The sequence below is a fragment of the Leucoraja erinacea genome, chromosome 13 (assembly GCF_028641065.1).
Source record: "Leucoraja erinacea ecotype New England chromosome 13, Leri_hhj_1, whole genome shotgun sequence".
Classification (NCBI taxonomy): Eukaryota; Metazoa; Chordata; class Chondrichthyes; order Rajiformes; family Rajidae; genus Leucoraja; species Leucoraja erinaceus.
Window position 1 is genome coordinate 32,527,671 of NC_073389.1, and position 22,352 is coordinate 32,550,022.

At 41.5% G+C, this 22,352-nt stretch overlaps 1 protein-coding gene across 1 annotated transcript in view; it reads left to right on the top strand.

Annotated features, from left to right (window-relative positions):
• The window catches only part of cog3 (component of oligomeric golgi complex 3), a 49,523-nt gene that overhangs the window by 8,773 nt on the left and 18,398 nt on the right, over positions 1–22,352 (top strand). The window contains exons 4-17 of the mRNA XM_055644802.1: positions 924–1,089; positions 3,944–4,018; positions 5,331–5,423; positions 7,365–7,490; positions 7,964–8,044; positions 10,581–10,624; positions 11,737–11,863; positions 13,404–13,495; positions 14,416–14,555; positions 14,731–14,891; positions 16,607–16,718; positions 17,979–18,103; positions 20,040–20,129; positions 21,436–21,556. Coding sequence (XP_055500777.1) covers positions 924–1,089; positions 3,944–4,018; positions 5,331–5,423; positions 7,365–7,490; positions 7,964–8,044; positions 10,581–10,624; positions 11,737–11,863; positions 13,404–13,495; positions 14,416–14,555; positions 14,731–14,891; positions 16,607–16,718; positions 17,979–18,103; positions 20,040–20,129; positions 21,436–21,556 — 1,553 coding nt within the window. The remainder of the gene's footprint in view (positions 1–923; positions 1,090–3,943; positions 4,019–5,330; positions 5,424–7,364; positions 7,491–7,963; positions 8,045–10,580; positions 10,625–11,736; positions 11,864–13,403; positions 13,496–14,415; positions 14,556–14,730; positions 14,892–16,606; positions 16,719–17,978; positions 18,104–20,039; positions 20,130–21,435; positions 21,557–22,352) is intronic.

The following is a 22,352-nucleotide window of genomic DNA, read 5'->3' on the forward strand; positions in this document are numbered from 1 at the left end:
TTCTCAGACTGATGGGAGGAGGGTTGGTGAGTGAAAGCAAAAAAACAACAACATTTTATGTCTATCTTTGGTATAACCAGCATCTGCAGGTTTTTTTTTGGTACTAAATTAGAACAGATAATTTGTGTTTTGATTACAATTGATTAAGTTTAGGTTTGTTATCACATACTGAATAACAGTGAAAAGCTTTGTTTTGCTATTCAAACAGATCTAGTATCTGTGAAATAAGCATTGCTATATCACAGATGACTGTAACCTATTGGAATGAGCTCTTAGATGAAAATATGTGCTTTCCTTAAGACTGTCAACTGGGCAGTTGCAAGTTGATTTCTGATTCGTGAATGCACATCATAATACTGTTTATGGTTTGCTGCTGATAAATGGTCCCAAAATGAATACAAGACGAAATATAGAAAATTATAATAATTAGATTGATTTGAAGTTACAAACTGGGTGTCTGGTAATGTATATTTGCGCAGTATATGTGTGTTCATAAACTGAACATAGTTTCCTATATAAAAGTGCTTTATGGCACAGTTCTTTTCTCTAACACTAATCTTCATCCTGTGCTCACCACAACAAGTTAATAGTGTGTTACTATGAGCACAGCCATTAATCGGTGCCCCTTCACATGGAATAGATTCTCCATTTATTAGGTTTTTATGTTAACCTGTTAATTGAGTTATAGGCACAATTGCAATGTCTACATTTATTAACCATTCCTCATATTAAGAGTGCAGATTAGTCTGTAACATAGACACAAAATGCTAGAGTAACTCAGCGGGACAGGCAGCATATGGAGAGAAGGAATGGGTGACGTTTCAGGTCGAGACTCCAGCATTTTGTGTCTATCCGATTTAAACCAGCATCTGCAGTTCTTTCATACGCAGTCTGTAACATGTTATTTTTGCTCTTTGTTTTAGAGAATTGAGGGGTTATCTATATGGCTTTCAGGAGCAGTGCAATGCAATACTGAATGATGTAAACACAGCCTTGTTACATTTGGAGTCTTTGCAGAAGCAGTATCTATTTGTATCAACTAAGACGGGTACACTTCATGAAGCCTGTGAACAACTCCTAAGGGAGCAGGTAGGAAAGTTTTGTTGGGACAATTACAGTGTACCGATATTAGTGTTTGCTGTGTACATTTTTCATGTGTTGGTAGTGCATTCATTCATGTGATACTTTGGCTCTAAAGTAGATTAGTAAGATAGAAACAATTTAAAAATGAATGAAAAAGTCAAGGAATAGATCTGATGTCAGATTCAAATTCAGATTCAATTTTAATTGTCATTGTCAGTGTACAGTACAGAGACAACGAAATGCATTTAGCATCTCCCTTGAAGAGCGACATAGCAAACGATTTGAATAAAAAATAAATAATAAGTGTCCGGGGGGGGGGGGGGTGATTGGCAGTCACCGAGGTACGTTGTTTAGTAGTGTGACAGCCGCCGGAAAGAAGCTGTTCCTCGACCTGCTGGTTCGGCAACGGAGAGACCTGTAGCGCCTCCCGGATGGTAGGAGGGTAAACAGTCCATGGTTGGGGTGAGAGCAGTCCTTGGCGATGCTGAGCGCCCTCCACAGACAGCGCTTGCTTTGGACAGACTCAATGGACGGGTAAGGATGCCCTCGATGGTGCAGCGGTAGAAGTTCACCAGGATCTGAGGAGACAGATGGACCTTCTTCAGTCTCCTCAGGAAGAAGAGACGCTGATGAGCCTTCTTGATCAGAGTAGAGGTATTGTGGGTCCAAGAGAGGTCATCGGAGATTTTGACTCCCAGGAACCTGAAGCTAGAAACACGTTCCACCTCCGTCCCGTTAATGTGGATGGGGGTGTGCGTGCCACCTCTGGACTTCCTGAAGTCTACAATGAGCTCCTTGGTCTTCTTGGAGTTAAGGGCCAGGTTGTTGTCAGCGCACCATGCTGCTAAGTGCTGGACCTCCTCCCTGTAGGCCAGCTCATCGTTGTTGCTGATGAGGCCAATCACCGTTGTATCATCTGCATACTTGATGATGGTGTTAGTACCATGTACAGGTGTGCAGTCATAGGTGAAGAGGGAGTAGAGGAGGGGGCTCAGCACACAGCCCTGAGGAACGCCGGTGTTCAGGGTGAGGGTTGAAGAGGTGTGCTTGTCTAACCTCACAGACTGGGGTCTGTTGGTTAGAAAGTCCAGTATCCAGTTGCAGAGGGAGGGGTCGATGCCCAGGTTACCGAGTTTGGTGATCAGTTTTGATGGAATAATGGTGTTGAATGCTGCGCTGTAATCGATGAACAGCATTCTTACATAAGTGTCGGAGAAGAGGGCATTTCCTGGTGATGATATTATAGAAGAGTGACGATTGGAGGCCTGTGTGATTTATTGTGTTTTTAGTATTTCAAATCCAAACAAATACAGAGAAGGCTGTTTGACTTCACCCTTGAATAGATACATTATGTTAGTGTATGTTGGAAGCGTTTCATGTTTGCTTCTCCCTTTACTAACCTCAGTTCTAAAGAAATGTACTGTCTTGTTCTACGTGTAAGTTTCTTTTCTCAACCATTTCAAAGTTGCATTGATCCAATCAGTACATCACGTCAGTTGTACCTTTGCCCCTTCTCGATTATAATACTCAACACCATTCAACAAGTTGGGGAACCAAGAATAGTGCAGCTGCTGATTAATCTCAAATAAGAAGAAAATGCTTGAAATACTCAGCAAGTCAAATATATATATATATATATAGAGAGAGAGAGTGTGCTGAGTATTTAAGAGCCCCCTCCCCTTTCTCCTCCACACATCCCCTGTTTTTCACCCCTGCCCTGACTCGCACCGACTTCTCTCATCCCCTCCCAATTCGCGCCTCTTCAATCCTTTTTTTTCCCCCCACATGTTTCTTTTCATCTTTGGCCTTTGTCCAACCAACTGCCCCTCCCTCGCCTGTGTTCAACTATTACCTGTCATGTTTTCTTCTGCCCCTCCTCATTTCTAGCTTGCTTTCTCTTCCCCCTACAATCAGACTGAAGAAGGGTCCTGTCACGAAGCGTCATCTATCCACGTATTCCAGGAATGCTGCCTGATCTGTTGAGTTACTTCAGCACCTTGTGTCTATTTTTGCATTGAGTCTTTTAACTCAGTTTCCCTACTTACCTTGCTATAGTCTGTTTTTATGACCTAGTTTATATTGAGCATGTTTAAAGTCATATTTTTAGACTAAGAGGAATTACTCTCAAATGAAAGATAAAATTAAATACAAATTAAATAGAATTCTATCATACCATGCTTGCTCTTCAGCTGTGTCCTTAAGTGGCTTCTGAACTTTGAATAACTCCACTTAGTACAAATTAGACTTATTTGGAGGTTTGTAGAGGTTTGTTTCATGTTGATGAAATGATGCAAAAGTTGACTTTCTGGCGGTTTATTACAAGTGAATGAGTTGCTGGGCCATTTCAGAGGGCAGTCAAAAGTCAACCACATTGCTGCTAAGATGCAAGATTTCCTCCTTGTGGGTGAATTGTGTCTTTACAACAATCAACTGGTTTTCATGGACATCATTTTAATTCCAGAATTGAAATTTGAACTTCCTACCTTGTGTCATGGTGGGATTCAAAGGCAAATCCCAAGGATTTTGCCCTGGGTATCCAAATTATTAATTTAGTGCTAATACCACTGCCACCACTTCCTCATTGTGATCTTGTGACACAACACCAAGAAACCATCACAGTTAATAACTTGATGTGAACAAATATTAATGGAAATGTGAATTTATACGTTGAAGATTCCGGGTCACATCTTGTTTATTAAAATGTGCCATGTGAATTTTGGGTTCACCGCGAGGCTTTGAAGGTGATGACTGAGCATTTGGTGGAATTTTTGTCTTTCGAATGTTAAAGCATTTATTTCATTGAAAATAAGAAAATGTTGTGACAGCAGTTCTGCAACATTTAATTTTGTTTTATCAACAGTCGGAGCTAGTAGACCTCGCTGAGAATATTCAGCAGAAGCTTTCGTATTTCAACGAGTTGGAAAACATAAACACAGTATGTGTCACTTATGCACTGTTTTCTTTTAAATTTCCTCAAGTAGACATTCTATGCATTCACATTATTGGTGAATGTGAAACACTCTGATGCCGAAAATCTATTGTCTTTAACTGGAAAAATGTATTGTGGGATCTTGTTTCTATATATCCTTATTGTGTAAAACAAGGCTTACAAAGTAATCCCATTCACTTTTAATTTTCTCTAAACTATTCTTCTCACATTGCCATCAAGTTCTCTCCCACCCCTTTCTCCAGAATCTGACCCCTACTCACACACTGCAATTCACAGTGGCCTATTTGGGGACTTGTATGCTGGCTACAAAGAACCAATGAGACCTCCTGAATGTTCTGAAGGTTTAGTTAATAATCTCACGCAAGAAACACTGAATAACTGCTTCCCCAACCATTCATATCTGAACACCACAACAAAGCTAGTGAATGCACGTTAACTTTTCCTTTTATCCTTATTCCAAAAACAAATTGAACATAAAATCTCTCCCTGATACCTAGTACCAATATAATATCTAGCATTAAGTTTGGCAATGTAAGCCGGTGCATTTTCAACACGAGTCTTTTCCTTTTGATGATCTTACAAGACATGTAAAATTCGGAAAACCTTTGGTATCTCTTCTCTCTCCTGTGTCAAATTTTCAGCCTTTTCCTCCTCTGGCCTGTCTGTTCTATTAGAATATGACTGATCTGTATCTTGTTTTGGTCTTTGACCTGATATCTCGCGATCCTGTTACGCTAGCCAGGTACCCAGGTTCAACCTGTCGCAGGGTTAACCAAGCGTAACCTTTGTGGTATTTATATATTCTCCTTATTACTGCATGGGTTTCTGCCAGGTCTTCCACTTGCCAAAAAATGTGGTATTAAGTAATTGGCTATATTACTGTTTGGTCACCAAGACCAAAGGAATTAAGCAGCTGGCAATCAGGAAGAATGGGATTAATGGATTGTGATGCTGGGAGCTGACATTGTCACAGCAAGTAATCAAGAAAGGTTTACGTTACAAAAGCTGTGTCAAAATTTTCATGACCAACGTCATGGTATTTTATGAAAAACAGTACTGGATGCATTCCAGTTATTTCCCACCTATATTAATCATATATTAATCAGTTTGCGACATCTATGTAAATATTAAAAACAAGGGAATTGTCAGTACAAGTATCTCAATGTTTTCTTGTTGTGTACCAAGGAGGTTGCACAGATGGAAGTAGATCTTTTAAACTCTGTCATTCGGAAAGATAGTTTTACTTCGATGTCCTGGCATGTGGAGTTAATTTGATAGTATTTTTCTCTCTTCCTAGAAACTGAATTCACCCACGCTGTCTGTGAACAGTGAAGGATTTATACCGACGCTGGCTAAACTGGATGACTGTATAACTTATGTATCATCACATGTAAGTCCTTGTTGCAGGAGCGGTTGTACCCCCAAACTACAATCATATTTTTGTTTATTGTGTAGCTAATTCATAATTTATGGCTGCATTGTATATGGTGCACATTTTAATTTCTTATGTTATAGTCTGGGGTGTGGTATTCTGGGTGATGGGCCGAGATGTTTTGTTCATCTGGGTAATAAATTGGAGTCTGTTCTAGCCAGCTCTGGTCTGGGTGTTGGTACTGACATAGGAAACTCTGAAAATTATAATATACGTGAGTTGGTTGTACGGAGAAATCACGATGATGGGAAAAGATACCAATATAGCGAAGGGAACCTCAGGATATTAGGAGAGGCGATAAATAGATTTATCAGGTGTAAATGCCACATGTAATGGGAAATAGAGGTGTCCTTTTTGCACCCTTTTGTTAGGTAAATGGAGGAATTGTTTCCTAATGACAGGAAACAGGAGGTTAAACATGGTCAATGGTGAATTGGGCAAAGGATTTAGACACATTTTTTGGATAAATGAAGATATAGTTTCCTAATTTCCAGGAGATTGAACATAGTCAATGGTGAATTGGGTGTAGGATTTGTTAGGTAAATTAGGAATTGTTTTCCAATGACAAGGTTTAACTATTGATCAATAGGGAATTGTTTCAAAGGTATAAAATCCACATGTAACCATTGTGTTGTGGGAATATAAAATGCGAACCTTTGGAACACTTTGCTTTCTCTCAGTGTTTCCCAGTGTGCGCTGTTAAGGCCTTGAATAAACCGATATGTTTAAGAAACTCAACACTGCTCTACAAGTCTGTCTGAAGAAGGGTCTCGACCCAAAACGTCGCCTATTTCCTTCGCTCTATAGATGCTGCCTCGCCTGCTGAGTTTGTCCAGCATTTTTGTCTACCATTGCTCTACAAGAAGTTTTTGCCTGTTCTTTCTGAGCTATACTTAAGACAGCAACTGGGCCTCACGTGAAGGCCAGATACAGGTTAAACTCAAAATTTCCTTCAACAGTATTACGGCTGCATTGGTCTTGTTTTCATAATCATAATCATACATAATCATCAACGTACGAGGAATTTGATTTGCCATACAGTCACATCAATAAAAAGCAACAGACACATAAAATACATTTTAACATGAACATTCACCATAGTAACTCCTCCACATTCCTCACTGTGATGGAGGGCGGAAAAAAGATCAATCTCTCCCTTCTTTGTCCTCCAGCGGGCTGGGGCCTCTAAACTTCCATTGACGGGACGATATTAGCCCCGTAGCTGGCGGCGGGCCTCCTCGTCGGAGCGATCAAATTCCTGCATCGGAGGGAGGGGGGGAGGAATCTCAGCTGAGCGATCTACCCTGGGTCGGGGCTAGTCGAACGTCTTGCGGCTTTTGGAGCTTCCCGACGTCGGTCTCAACCCGAGACTGCGAGTTCTTTGGTGTTAAGGTCTGCAGGCAAAGAATCAGCTCCGATGGTAAGTCCACACCTCGCGCTCAAAGTCAGTCCCGAGCAAGGCCTCCAGCTCCACCATGTTAGGCCACAGAGTGACCGGAGATACGATCCAGAACACAATTGTATCTCCGGCAAGGTAAGAGATTGGAAAAAATAAATCTCCTGACCCCCACCCCCCACATAAAACAAACCAGAGAACATTAACACGTTCTCTTAAAACACACTAAAAATAACAAAAAAAGATGAAAAGGATAGACAGAATGTTGGCAAGGTTGCCATTGAAGCGCCACAGTGGAAATAGCACCCACAGTTATTTTAGTAAGATTGATGTCTGGCTATGTGAGATGTTTTCCATTTTCAAATGCTTTTCTCTGCATTGGCTTGGATGAGACGGCCAGATATGTGTAATGTAACATGAAGGCTGTATACATTTTTGCTAAAAGAAAAGCTGTCTATGATATGCACTTTTGATGACATTTATCCAACACTTTTTATTTACAGCCTGGCTTTAGAGATTATCCCGTTTATTTAGCAAAATTTAAGCATTGCCTATCCAAAGCTATGTACCTTATGAAAACATATACTGTGAACACACTTCAGAACCTTTCCATTCAACTAACGAAAAGGGTAAGTTGTAGTTTGACTTATAATTTTAAAGCACTGTATTTAGACAATTGTTCCAGTATTATTTGACTCGTCTTGTTTTTCAATTAACCAGTTTGTCATGGCAAGCATGGTCTAATAATATATTTAATATGGAAAAATTGCAACCTATCTGCACACAGTAAATGTTCAAACAATGGTGTGATTGTGACCAGAGACTGTTTTTTGATAGAGTAGCACAGCACATGAAGAGACCCAGCAGCCCACAATGTCTGTGTTGAACATGGTGCCAAGTTAAAATAAACCTGCTCAGGTTAAACGCTTGGCAAAAACCCTGGGATAACTCCCTGTTCTTTATAATAATCGCAGGTGATCTTTTATGTCCACTTGACATGATAATGCAGTTTGATACCTCACCAAAAAGATGGGTTTAAATTTCAAGCGGAGTTAGTAGAAATACTACATTTAATAAAATATTCATTTTTTTTATCTGACAGGATCCCTCCGTTATATCGAACACTGACAATGCCTTTACATTGTTTTATGTAAAATTCAGAGCTGCAGCACCAAAAGTGCGGGTAAGCATCGTATGCTGTGAAAAGTAAGATGTTTATTTGATCAAGTCAAGTCCTTTAAAACCGAGATGAGGAGAACTTTTTTCACACAGAGAGGGGTGAATCTCTGGAACTCTGTGCCACAGAGGGTAGTTGAGGCCAGTTCATTGGCTATATTTAAGAGGGAGTTAGATGTGGCCCTTGTGGCCAAGGGGATCAGAGGGTATGGAGAGAAGGCAGGTACGGGATACTGAGTTGGATGATCAGCCATGATCATATTGAATGGCGGTGCAGGCTCGAAGGGCCGAATGGCCTACTCCTGCACCTAATTTCTATGTTTCTATGTAAGTCAACTTTATTTGTCACGTGCACATACAAGATGTACAGTGAAATAAAAGTGGCAATGCCTGCGGGAGGGATTGTGCAAAACAACAGAACAGAACCAGTATTTACATTATTTAAAAAAGACACAACAGTAATTAGACCCTGGTGAGATCAGAGTTTACAGTCCTGATGGACTGTGGGAAGAAACTCCGTCTCATCCTCTCTGTTTTCGCAGCGTGACAGCGGAGGCGCTTGCCTGACCTTAGCAGCTGGAACAGTCCGTTGCTGGGGTGGTAGGGGTCCTTCATGATCTTGTTGGCTCTGGATCTGCATCTCCTGGTGTATAGGTCCTGCAAGGGGTGGGGGGGAGTCCCATGGTACGTTCGGCCAAACGCACTGCTCTCTGCAGAGTCTTCCTGTCCTGGGCAGAGCTGTTGCCAAACCAGACCGAGATGTTTCCAGTCAGGATGCTTTCTACTGCACCAGAGTAGAAGCATTGAAGGATCCTCAGAGAGACTGAATTTTCTCAGCTGCCTGAGGTGGTAAAGGCGCTGCCTTGCTTTTCTCATCAGTGAGGCAGTGTGTTGTCCATTTCAGATCCTCTGTGATGTGGACTCCCAGGTATTTAAAGCTACTATCCACAGTAGTCCCATTTATTCCCAGTAGCGTATACGTCCTCGGTTGTTGTGCCCTTCTGAAGTCCATAGTCAGCTCCTTAGTTTTAGTGACATTCAAGAGGAGGCTGTTGTCCTGACACCAGAGTGCCAGATCAGCCACCTCCTCCAGGTAGGCCTTCTCATCGTTATCGGAGATCAGGCCCACCACCACTGTGTCATCAACAAACTTGATGATGGAGTTGGAGCTGAACCTGGCCGCACCATCATGTGTGTACAGAGAGTGCAATAGGGGGGCTGAGGACGCAACCCTGGGGAAATCCTGTGTTCAGGCTGAGGGGGTTGGAGGTATGTCTCCCCATCTTGACCACTTGGGACCTGGTGGTGAGAAAGTCCAGAACCCAGGCACACAGGGGAATGTTCAGTCCCAGTTCCAGCAGCTTCTCAGCAAGTCGGGTGGGGACTATGGTGTTGAAAGCTGAACTGAAATCAATGAACAGCATCCTCACATAGCCCCCCTTCTGGCTGTCAAGGTGAGAGAGAGTGGTGTGCAAAACCTGGGAGACCGCATCATCCGTGGATCTGTTTTGACAGTATGCAAACTGCAGCGGGTCCATGGTGCGAGGGGGGAAGGCGCAGATGTAGTTCTTGAATCAGCCTCTCGAAGCATTTCATGACCACCAAGGTGAGGGCCACCAGTGGGAAATAATTCAAGCAGGCTGGAGAAGCATTGGCACTGGTACAATGGTGGATCTCTTGAAGGAGGCAAGGACCACGGACTTGGCCAGGGAGAGGTTGAATATTATGGTGAACACTGGAACTAGCTGATTAGCACAAGACAGTGTCTTGGAAAGACTGAACCTTTTACTTGTAAAATGTTGTTCATAGTTCCACCTGACTCGGTAAAAAGTGACCACTATCTGGTAAAAAAGTAATTTCTTAAAAGTTTATTGTGAGTGAAAGATGACAATCATCAACCAGTCAGAAATGAACAGGAGGTACAAGGTAGCATTTTGTTTTATCTTGCTTCTACTGCAGTCTCGTTAAGGCTACTTTTCAAACTTAGTAATGAGAGGGTTTCTTGCAGAGATTTACTTTAAGGTGCATTTAATGGCAAGAATTGGAGGGAATGGAGAAAACTGCCTGCAATCACAATTAACGATGTGTGCATGAGTCACACTGAAAATGGAAAAGAAGTACCAAAAATATGAAACAGGACTGTGAGGCAAAGAATAGTGTTTGGAGGAATGGCAGCTATCACAGAAAGTGCTTCTCCTCCTTGAAGACTACTTAGAATATCCTTTGCTACCACACTTTAGCTCTCAATGTGCAGCATTGTGATATTTGTGGGAGGGAACAGTGGACTGTGCATCCTCGTATATGCTACCCATGCATGAATAGATCGGCATCCTATGAATTGTCAGGCTGGGCATCTTATAACACAGCTTGGAAATTCTATTTGTGAGCAGTGCCAGTATTTAGGTTCAATTAATTTATAGCAAATCCTAAAAATGATGCAAGAATCATTGCATGTTCTAGGAGTCATCAGATCACATTTATAATCTAATGCTGATCCTTGTTGCCATTTTAAAAAGTTACAGCGCTGTTGCCTTTTTTCACAGTCTCTGATTGAACAAATTGAACAAAGAACCGATAAAAGCCCTGAGTAAGTATGTTCGATGAAAGGAAAACCTTGTCACTCATTGTGTTAGAATTCAATGCGGTCAATAAGCAAAGAGATTAGTTTAGGCATTGGCCATTAATTAAACGTTTCTTTAGAACAAGTGTGCACTGACTTGATAGCAGTAATCTTTATGAAAAAACTTTTATTGGACCCTTTTATTGGAACCTTTTCAAATCCTATGACTTGTCCCAGATTTTTGAGTTTAAGTGAATCAATGTTAAAGTGTGGTTGTGATTATGTAAACCGGAGAACTAAATAGAAGGTGCGTAAAAAAAAGATTTCAGATGTATTCATAAACAACATAATGGGGTTAAACTTTAGGACATTGTGGAACATGAATTGAATTATAAAGTGTCCATGAACTGCTGTTCAAGAAGAATTTTGATTACTGATCCACAGTTCAGCTCAATATACATGGATCTAATTTTTAATCTAATTATTATCACCGACTGAACAGTTCTGTGGATACCTAGTCACTGCATTGAGCGGCTGTGATTTCCTCCAATGATTTCGGTAGAGCAGGTTATTGAATGTCAACCACCCACCCCACCCCTGTGGTTTTGAAGATTAATAGACGTAACAATGTTCACACATAAAAAGTAATTCACTAACGGTGAAGAACTGTTATGGCTGCAGGGGTATGGAAAGAACAATATAGGTGTAGTTTTCCACTCTCCTCATTGTGGCCTCTTCATTTCTCTCCCTTCTGGCTGTCCTTTATTTGTTGATCCCTTTTTGCACTTTTTTTAACCCAGACCTCCCTCTCTCGCTCCTTCCCAAAGTGCTAGATTATTCCTTCAGATTTCGGTTGTTTTGAAGTTGATCAGGTGCAGAATCATACTAACTACTAGTGGCTCTTTGGCCCAAGGAGACCTGTGTTCAGGTGGAGCAAATGTCTCCTGTAGGACAGGCTTTTCAAGAGGTGATACAAATGTTATAAAGGACAAATGTGTTTAATATATATTATCTCAAAAAAGACACCAATAATATTGAATGATATTGGCATGATGTCATATTTCTGCAAGCAAAGCTTATTTGTTTTGCTGTGGACGTTTGTGTATGTTAAATTTAAAGTGGGCCTACTTTTTCATCAGGTATCAACAGCTCCTGAGCGAGGTCCATCAGTGTTACCTGGATCAGAGGGCGTTCCTGCTGGGTCCAAGCATTGCCTCTACTATTGTTGACCTGACCAGCCAAAGCAACAAGGATCACTGTGCTCTGGTATGAATTGCATCAATAACTTGGGAAGACAAATGTTTAAGAAAGAACTGCAGATGCTGTAAAAATCAAAGGTCGACAAAAATGCTGGAGAAATTCAGCGGGTGAGGCAGCATCTATGGAACAAAGGAATAGGTGACATTTCGGGTCGAGACCCTTCTTCAGACAGATTGTCATGCTGATAAAAGCTATTGTTAATGTTAACTCTGAAATGTTAACTCTGTTTCTCTCTCCACAAATGCTGCCTGGCCTGCTGAATATTTCCTGTCTGGTTTTATTTCAGATTTCCAACATCTACAGATTATTTTGATTACCCCTTCTCCCCCCCCCCCCCCAAAAGCTGTGAGCTCTTAAGTTTTTTGATTGTCCGTGTTCTGGATTTCCTTACTGATTGTTTTTTCTGTATCACCGTTATTAGAGTTTATATAATTTAAAAGACCACAATTCAATCATCCCTCGATGTTTCAAAGAATTGGGGGAACTTACATTTGCACACCAGTCCACATAATTTACAACTCAAATATACGTGACATTCGACTGAAAGATCGTCTCAAGAAAATGCTGCGAGTCTGGCAGTGTGTGTTGGGCATTTAGGGGACTTTGTGTGGAGACTGAGAAAATTGTTACTTCTCAGTTGTCAGTGACATTTTTACAGAGGTTACCTGGCCAGCTGAATATTTCCAGCATTCTCTCTTCCTGTTCTCATTCAGTATCATAAGATTGCTTCTACTCCTATGTATTTTTGATTTCCTAATGTCCAGAATCTTTTGCTGAATTCTGCAATTCACTATTTTTATTGTGTTTATTTTAGTTGCTGAATCATTTAAAAGTCATTTTGTATTCAATCTAAAGAAGTTTGTTAGCTATTTTCACAAAGAACACACTATAATGTTTCTTGAGTAGCCTGTCAGGCAATAGTTAAACATGAATAGAGATGCTAACTAGCTGATGTCTCCTGGTTAATTAGGTTTTGGAGATTGGATTTCTTAAAAATTAAAACTTCCAATGAAAGCATCTTCAAAATAAAAACAACTGCAGATGATGGAAATCTGAAATAAAAATAGAAAGTTTGTGAAGCATACAGAGAGTCAGGCAGCATGTGGGGGGAGAAACAACAAATATTTCAGATTAATGAAGTTTTATCAGTCGTAGGTCATCAATCTGACAGGGTTAACTGTTTCTCTCTCTACAGATATCGCTTGATCTGCTCATTATATCCAGCATGTTCTATTATTTAAAGATATGTTGGTCTAAACTGATCGTATTGGGTGATTTGTGGTTAAAAAGGAAGTCTGGTTAAAGTTTAAAAATTCACTTGACGTGTTTGCAACTTTAATATTACTATTTAATAATACTTCAACTTATTTTACATAACGTATAGTAAAATATCCCAAACACTTTAAATAGTTATAATCAATAACAAAATACTGGAATTAAAATTATTTACAATGTTAAATTTAGGTTTGTATTAAATTTCCACTTGTTAAATATTCGGAACAATTTTGTTACTTTAAGTGAGAAATAATTTGCAATTTCCTTCTAGGTTCGCAGTGGCTGTGCTTTTCTGGTCCATGTTTGTCAGGATGAGCATCGGCTATATAATGAATTTTTTACCAAACCAACAACCAAACTAGAGTAAGTTGTCACTTTCTTTCTTGCTTATTGACATCTGAGATTTCAAGTTCTTTCATCTGAACATACTTAATAACTTCACAGACTCAATTGATGGAGAAATTGTTATACATTGTTTTTGCATTCACAAACTGCTTTCGTGTTGTTAGTTCCCAGCATGTAAGATCAGCTCTGTGCAGGGGCTGGGGGTTCAGAATACAGAAACAGCAATTGCACGTTCACATTTTTCTGACAAGGGGCATCTAGATTCTGGCCATGGATGAGCGGCCTCAAGCCTATCAAGGAGTGATAGTTTGAAAAGGGAAAGTCTTGCAGGTCATTTATTGCAAAGCCTGGCAAGGGACAGGAGCGAGTGAGTGATGGCACATGAATGGAATAAGGGACAAAGGATAGAGGTGAAAAGGAGACAGAAGGGTGTCATATAAGGTAAGAAGAAGAGGAGTGAAATGTAAAGCTGGAGGGGGGGAGGGTTGGAGCAAAGAGACAGTAGTGGGAGAAATGTTTGCACATTAGGTAGGGGGGCGGGTTTTAGTTTTTTAGAAATACAGCGCGGAAGCAGGCCCTTCGCCCCACCGAGTCACCAATCAGCGATCCCCGTACATTAACACTATCCTACACTGGGGATAATTTACAATTTTACTAAGCCAATTAATCTACAAACCTGTACATCTGGAGTAGGGGAGGAAACCATGCAATCATCAATTTAGCAGAGAATGAGTTGGGGAATGGTGCCAGGGTACGTTTGGAACAGGGAGTGTTCAACATAACCAACAAAAGGCAGGCATAACTAGGGCCCATGACTACATCTTTGACAAAGAAAATGAGCGGAATCAAAAGAGGCGACTTGCTCACTTTCCTGTTGAGAATCTTAGAAACTAGCAAATGATTTAGCATCACGGTTCCCTGACTTTCTGTTTCCCTAGCGAGCTGTTGGTGAAGCTGTGCACCTTGTGGTATGATGTGTTTCGACCGCTCATCATCCATGTTAACCACCTGGAGACTTTGGCGGAGCTGTGTGGAATTTTAAAGAATGAAATGCTCGAGGACCATGCACAGAACAATAGTAGGTAGAGTTTATGGAACTGGTTGGAAATTTCCTATAATTAATCCAAATGTAAATACAATTGATGTGAGTAAATCTAGTATTTGACAGAATTGTGCTCTTGATCCAAAGTTGAATTTCCAAATACTCACTTTGCAGTGACTTTTACAGAAACTTTGCTTCCCATCTATTTCAGTGGAGCAGCTGGGTGCATTTTCTACAGTGGCAAAGCAGATGCTGGAAGATGTACAGGAGCGTCTCATGTACAGAACCCATATCTACATTCAGACTGACATTCTGGGCTATAAACCAGCAGCCGGTGACCTGGCCTACCCTGACAAACTCGAAATGATGGAGGTAGGAAAATCGTGCTATTGAGAACTAAATGGCTTACATTTAATCTTGCTTTTCCTCATACTATTGTACGCCATATTCATCGGATCCTGATCAAAATAGTGAACATTATTTTTTGCACTGGTCTGTATTTTTAACTCCTGCATCTTGATATATGGTTTCTGACTTGTTTTTGGATTTCGATTATGACGGACGGACCTAGCGACCACAACCAGGCTGGGCTGCCGATGGCAGCCCCAGTCAAGTCAAGTCAAGTTTATTTGTCACATACACATACGAGATGTGCAGTGAAATGAAAAGTGGCAATGCTTGCGGATTGTGCAAAAAACCTCCTACGAAACAGAATGGAACAGAAACACATATTCACATATTACATATTTGTAGGAGGAAAAAAAGAGCAATTTTAAAAAGACACCACACAACATTAAAATGGTACAGTAAAGTTAGTCCCTCATGAGATAGGAGTTTACTCTGGGAAGAATGGCCTCTGGGAAGAAACTCCTTCTCATCCTCTCCATTTTCACAGCATGGCAACGGAGGCGTTTTGCCTGACCGTAGCAGCTGGAACAGTCCATTGCTGGGGTGGAAGGGGTCTCCCATGATCTTGTTGGCTCTGGAGTTGCACCTTCTGATGTATAGTTCCTGCAGGGGGGCGAGTGTAGTTCCCATAGTGCGTTCGGCCGAACGCACTACTCTCTGCAGAGCCTTCTTGTCCTGGGCAGAGCAGTTCCCAAAACAAATTGTGATGTTTCCGGACAAGATGCTTTCCACAGCCGCTGAGTAGAAGTACTGGAGGATCCTCAGAGACACTCTGAATTTCCTCAATTGCCTGAGGTGGTAAAGGCGCTGCCTTGCCTTACTCACCAGTGCTGCAGCGTGTGATGTCCATGTCAGATCCTCTGAGATGTGGACTCCCAGGTATTTAAAGCAGCTCACCCTATCCACAGTATCCCCATTTATCTTCAATGGTGTGTACGTCCTCGGATGATGTGCCCTCCTAAAGTCCACGATCAGCTCCTTGGTTTTTTTGATATTCAAGAGGAGGCTGTTGTCCTGACGCCAGAGTGCTAGATCAGCCACCTCCTCCCGGTGGGCCTTCTGCATCGCTTTCCCAATCGCTTCCAGGCTGGTCCTACTGCCACCGCTGCTGGCCCACACAGCTTCCTTGCAGCTTCCAGGCCCCACTGCCGCCGCCGACCCTTATCTGCACTGATAAAGGAAACACCTGACAATGGGGCTTGGATGTTACACAGAAAAGCTGGAGAAACTCAGCGGGTGCAGCAGCATCTATGGAGCGAAGGAAATAGGCAACGTTTCGGGCCGAAACCCTTCTTCAGACTGGTCTGAAGACTGGTCTCCAGTCTGAAGAAGGGTTTCGGCCCGAAACGTTGCCTATTTCCTTCGCTCCATAGATGCTGCTGCACCCGCTGAGTTTCTCCAGCTTTTCTGTGTAACCTTCGATTCTCCAGCATCTGCAGTTCCCTCTTAAACAATGGGGCTTGGATAGCTGATCTAAGTGACGTGATAGTGGAGTGATTAAAGTAGGAGATCCATAGTTGGTTTAACCATTTAATGAATTGAATGGTTAACAATAAAAATAGACACAAACAGCTGCAGTAACTCAGCGACTCAGACAGCATTTCTGGAGAAAAAGAAATGATGACTCACAGCTGGAAATAAGTTCTAATTTTGGGTTGCAATTCCTTTGTGTTCTGCAGCAAATTGCACAGAGTTTGAAGGACGAGCAAAAGAAGCTGCATGCTGCAGCTGATTCCTCATTGGCTGAAGTTCAGCTAGAAGATCCTGATTCTGAAAACGTCATCAAATCAGGTATTGCACTACATTGTACTGATAGTGGGCGGAGGAATGGAGGCGTGCACATCCAGTAATTAAATAGAGTTGTTGTTGTTGCAGTTTTGTTCATTTAATGAAGGTAGTAAAAGTTACTGGAAGCTTGTAGTTTGAAAATTCTGGATTTAATATAAAAATATGAAACCAATCAGAACAAAATACAATGTTTCCAGGTGAACTAAGCAGTAAGCAGGATGTGGCTTTAAATCATGCTGAACTGAAGAAAATATCTTCAGTTATTTTACTCCTGGCCATATAAGTGACCTCCCATTTCTCCTCACTGAATCCCACCCGGCATAGTTTTGCTGATTTACGTTCCAATCTACTCAACATGTCACAAACGGAGAACTCTTGTTCCTTCACTCTGTCCACTATTTCCCAGCTCATCTAAGTTGGTAATTTCTAATTCCACGCGGTTACAGTGTGACTAAAAATCTCTTGACCAGAACTTTCTCAAGCTCCACATACCTTTCACCAATCCTCAAAGGCTATTTGACCATGTCGTTTGTTAAGGCATTCAATGACTCAACACTCTCTGTCAGCAATAAGTATAATAAGATAATTTGCATTTGATGTAACACTTCTGGAACCATGCTGAGTGAGTGCTACACTGCAATAAGTGCTGTAGCATTAATCATCCGAAATGAGGGAAAACAAAATTCACCCAGAGTGTTGTGAATCTGGAATTCTCTGCCACGGAAGGCAGTGAAGGCCAATTCACTGGATATTTTCAAGAGAGACTTAGATTTAGCTCTTAGGGCTAAAGGAATCAAGGAATATGAGGAAAAAGCAAGAACGGGGTACTGATTTTGGATGATCAGCCATGATCATATTGAATGGTAGTGCTGGCTCAAAGAGCCGAGTGCCAGACTCCTGCACCTGTTTTTTATGTTTCTATGATTCCATTTGAAGAAGAAATTGAGAATTGCTCCCAGTGTCCAAGCAGATAGTGAGTAGAGGAATAGGAAGGTCTGACAGCTGAAAGCCTGGCTGAGGAGTTGGTGCAAATGAGAAGTTTTTGGATAGTTGGTTAATTGTGATCTCTTCCTGCACAGTGTTAATGTCGTGGTCAGCACGGACTCAGTGGGCCGATGGGCCTGTTTCTGCGCTGTACCTCTAAACTAAACTAAAACTAGACTAGCCACTTCTATTGGATGGGTCGGACTGCAGCTGTGTCTTTTATGTCAGCATTTGCTTTGTGTTGTGCTGTGATGTTCACTTTAGTTTATTGACGTGCAGGTAACCCAGATGTTCTGAAATCTCGGCCACAGTCGTCCATTTCCCCAGCAGATTTGCATGGCATGTGGTACCCAACAGTTCGCAGGACATTGGTTTGTCTCTCAAAACTGTACAGATGTATAGATGTAAGTTTCAGAAAAATGCTCTTTTTACCTTTTTTGCTTTGAAAAACATTTTCATTTCATCTCCATTCCACCCTCCAACCCAGCCACCTGCTAATTATATCCAGTTCTTAACTTTTAATAAGAATGTATTATGGGTGATGGGGGATAATTAGCATTTGAACTATTTGAACTTGCTCTGAGTGAGTTCTCTGTTCACTTTGAAGCTATGTCTCAATAGTCAGCTGCTGCTGTTCTTTGCTGAGTTGTCCAGCCCAAGAATTGCAGAAGGTTGGACTGAAGGGACAAGGTGTAAGATGTCGGTGTGTGTGATGAGTAACCATATGGACTGGTTGTGATGAGCGGCTATCCGTATTCTGTTGATATGAATTCAATATGTGTTTTCAATTAATGTATGATACCATCTGTAGGCTCCCACAATATGCCCATCCTTTAGGTGTCCAATCTCTTAGTATTTGGCAGGTGTTTATTAACAACTTCTGAAATGAGGCGCAATTTTTTTTTTTTAAAGAATTAAGCTTGGTGAGAGGTTTTAATAAATGAGCTAAAAAGGTGGAGAAGGTGGAGAGTTTGGGAGCCGAGGGCCTTGGTGTTAGAAGGCACATTCATCAGTGGTGGAGCAAAGGAATGGTGTGATCTCGGGTTGCATATGTTCCCCATTGGGGTATTCATTATCAGCTGCCAACAGTGTGAAGCAGCAGGTCCGATGCTCTTGGACAATGTACGTGGTACACGACTTGCCAGTAACCTTTCCAACCTCGTGTCAACATCCCAAGGTTCATGGCAAGAGGGGTCGGTGGGTGAAGAGTCGAGAGTGTTTTATTGTCATATGTACCGAAATGGAACAATGAAATTCTTACTAGCAGTAACAACAGATTTGTAAACACAGTACTGAATAAATAATATAATAAACAAACAAAAAATAGTTTCATAAATTTAAAAAAAAAGCAATATAGTGCAAAACAAAACAAAACGAAACCTGAAGTCCTGAGTGCCAGCAGGGCAGTTCATCATTTGGAGATCAGATGGAGTTTGTTGTGTTCAGTAGCCTTATGATTGTTGGAAAGAAGCTGTTCCAGAATCTGGATGTCATGATTTTCAGACTCCTATAATTTCTTCCCCATGGCAGGAGTGAAATGAAAGTGTGGCCGGGGTGGCATGAGTCCCTGGTGATGCTGGTTGCCCATATGAGGCAGAGCTTCGATAGTAGGGAGGTCAGTACCCATGATGGGCTGGGCAGTGTTCTCCACTTTTTGTGAGCTCCTTCATTCTGGGGTATTCGAGTTGCTGAACCAGGTTGTGATGCGACCAGTGAATATGCTCTCTACAGTACACCTGTAGACGTTCAAGAGAGTATTTGTTGACATGCCAAATCTCTTCAATCTTCTAATGAAGTAGAGATGTTGATGGGCTTTCTTTATGATTGTATCAATTTGCTGGGTCCAGGACAGATCTTCAGAGTTGCAAGCCCAGGAACTTGAAGTTATTGACTCTCTCCACCACCGTCCCGTCGATGACGACAGGTTTGTGGATACTCAGCCTTCCTCTTCTAAAATCAACAATCAGTTTGTTGGTTTTACTGACTTTGAGAGCAAGGTTGTTCTGTCACCACCATTAAAATGCAGCTGTATGGTATCCTACTGGTGCAAAGTGCTATGGAAGCGGAGGTTTAACATCACAGCACAGGAAGTGACTAGGGTTAAATTTCAAAATAATATTGTTTCAAAATATTACTAACATTCATTTTCTCTCACCAACCACCAAGACACCTTGGTGTTTGCCTGAATCGACGTAGTCTTTTGCTGGAGCATTGTCATTTTAAACACAGAATATCCCTTGTGGTTAGCTTCCTGAAAGGCAAAAGCATGGTTTGCCTGACAATGCATGTACTGGCACTGAAGGAAAAGGTCATGGGTTGTAACTGGTGTGTTTTCAACAGCGGATGGTGTTTCAAGGTCTATCGCAAGAAGCCTTGTTTGCTTGTATACAGTCATTGCTCGGGGCTGCCGATTTAATCACCAAAAACAAGGTCAGTGAGCATTTCAGTATATTGATTACTTGTAACGGGTTGTGTTTGTTTTTTCTCATCCCTTCTCTTTCCCCGGCCTTGTTGAATTTCCCCAGCTCTCCCGATATCCATCGATCCCAGCTCTGAGGTGGCTACATGTGAATTTTGGCAGTTGTCATGAGGCCATCTGGCCACAAGGTGGTAGCATAGGCTGGCCCAGCCCTGTCCTTGCTCATCATTTAGACTCAGTTGCACATACAGACCTTTCCTTCCTGACCCAGGCACACAGAAACATTATGTTGCTGTGAGTTGGGTTGTTTGATTTAATGCAGAATTATTTTGTATAATCTCTGAAAGAATGGTCTCAAAATGATGTCATATGATATACCTTAGAAATACGGATGATGTCCCAAAGTTCACAACAGTCAATGAAATATGATTGAATTGCAATCAGCGTTCTAACATAGCAAGCTCCTCGAAACAATTTTGTGGTAAGGTTACAATTCTCTCCCTACTGTTGGCTGAAGCATAAACCTCTCAGTTTTCACAAACCTCCACTCTTCAAATTAATGTGTAGCGATAATGTATATCAGCGTAATCTGGAGCATTGTAATTTTAAATGCAGAAAATATTACATATTATATGTAATATTTCATCCAAATAGTGTGCTGCCATCAGAATGCTAGATGTTGCCTGCACCAAATGTAAAATGTTATCTGCCTTTATTCACAGAAGCAGCTCAGCCACGTCAGAGTGGAATACATGTTAGGTTTTGTGTATTGTATTCAATTTGATCAGTGGATCTGCTGAAATAGTCCTGTTAAATTGACCTGTAGTTCCTCAATCTATCATTGAAGATGTTTTTTCTTGTTCATTTTCTTCTGTCATCACTTTGCCAAAATGCAAAAAGATTGTTGTCAGCATGAACTAGCCAAATATATGTGTACCTTCTGAAATAAATGTCTGTCTGAAGTTTATTTCTTTTGCGTGTATCGTATTCTACCCAGATTTAGAGTCTCAACGTCGGTGGCCAATGTCAATAAGGAGAATGTTTCAATAAAGGCCAGGACCATCTCCCATTGTAAAATCTGCATCTGTTGCATGAGATGCAAACAATAGAGCTCGTTGTCTGTAGAAGGGTCTCGACCTGAAACGTCACCTATTCCTTTTCTCCAGAGATGCTGTCTGACCCGCAGAGTTACTCCAGCTTTTTGTGTCTATCTTTGGTTTAAACTAGCGTCTGCAGTGCCTTGCTACACAGCTAGTTGTTTAGTCACGTCATCCAAGAGCTGGCTAAAAATCCTTTCTCTGTATTTTTTTGTTTCAGACTCTGACAGATGGACAGCTCTTCCTTATCAAGCACCTTTTGATCCTTCGGGAACAGATTGCTCCTTTCCACACTGACTTTGCCATTAAGGAAATTTCCCTGGACCTTAAAAAGACTAGAGGTACTGCTTGGTGCTGGCTGGTGGAGCTGGGTGGCCCAATTCTACCCATCTTTTCCTGATCAACATTCCAGGTTTATTCTATGTTCATTTGCAATGATGACCTGCATGCTTTCTGTCTCGCTTTTTAATAATGCATTCTTGCAGCTCTGTTTTACTTGTGACTCTTGCAGCTGTAAGCATGTTCTAAAATAGACAATGGACAGTAGGTGCAAGAGTAGGCCATTCTTCCCTTCGAGCCAGCACCGCCATTCAATGTGATCATGCTGATCATCCCCAATCAGTACCCCGTTCCTGCCTTCTCCCCATATCCCCTGACTCCTCTATTTCTAAGAGCCCTATCTAGCTCTCTTGAAAGCATCCAGAGAACCTGCCTCCACCGAGGCAGGGAATTCCACATACTCACAAAGTGTTTCCTCGTCTCCGTTCTAAATAGCTTACTCTTTTATTCTTAAACTGTGGCCCCTGGTTCTGGACTCCCCCAACATCGGGAACATGTTTCCTGCTTCTAGCGTGTCCAAACCCTTAACAATCATATATGTTTCGAGGCTAGCTGACTGGTCATCTGGGCAAGAACCACAGATTTATCTTCAACCTGGAAGGAGGATCAGACACAAGAAGAAATGTAGCCTATGGTGCTGCTGGACGCTTAGAATAATTGTTCTGGATGGATGCTCAAATCCTGACTATGCCCATTATCGATCAAAAAGTGAATTACTTGTAGAAACATGATGCCCGAGTTCTTGGGAAAAGGGACGCACAACGAAAGATCATGCGCTCAACATTGAGGATGTATCCC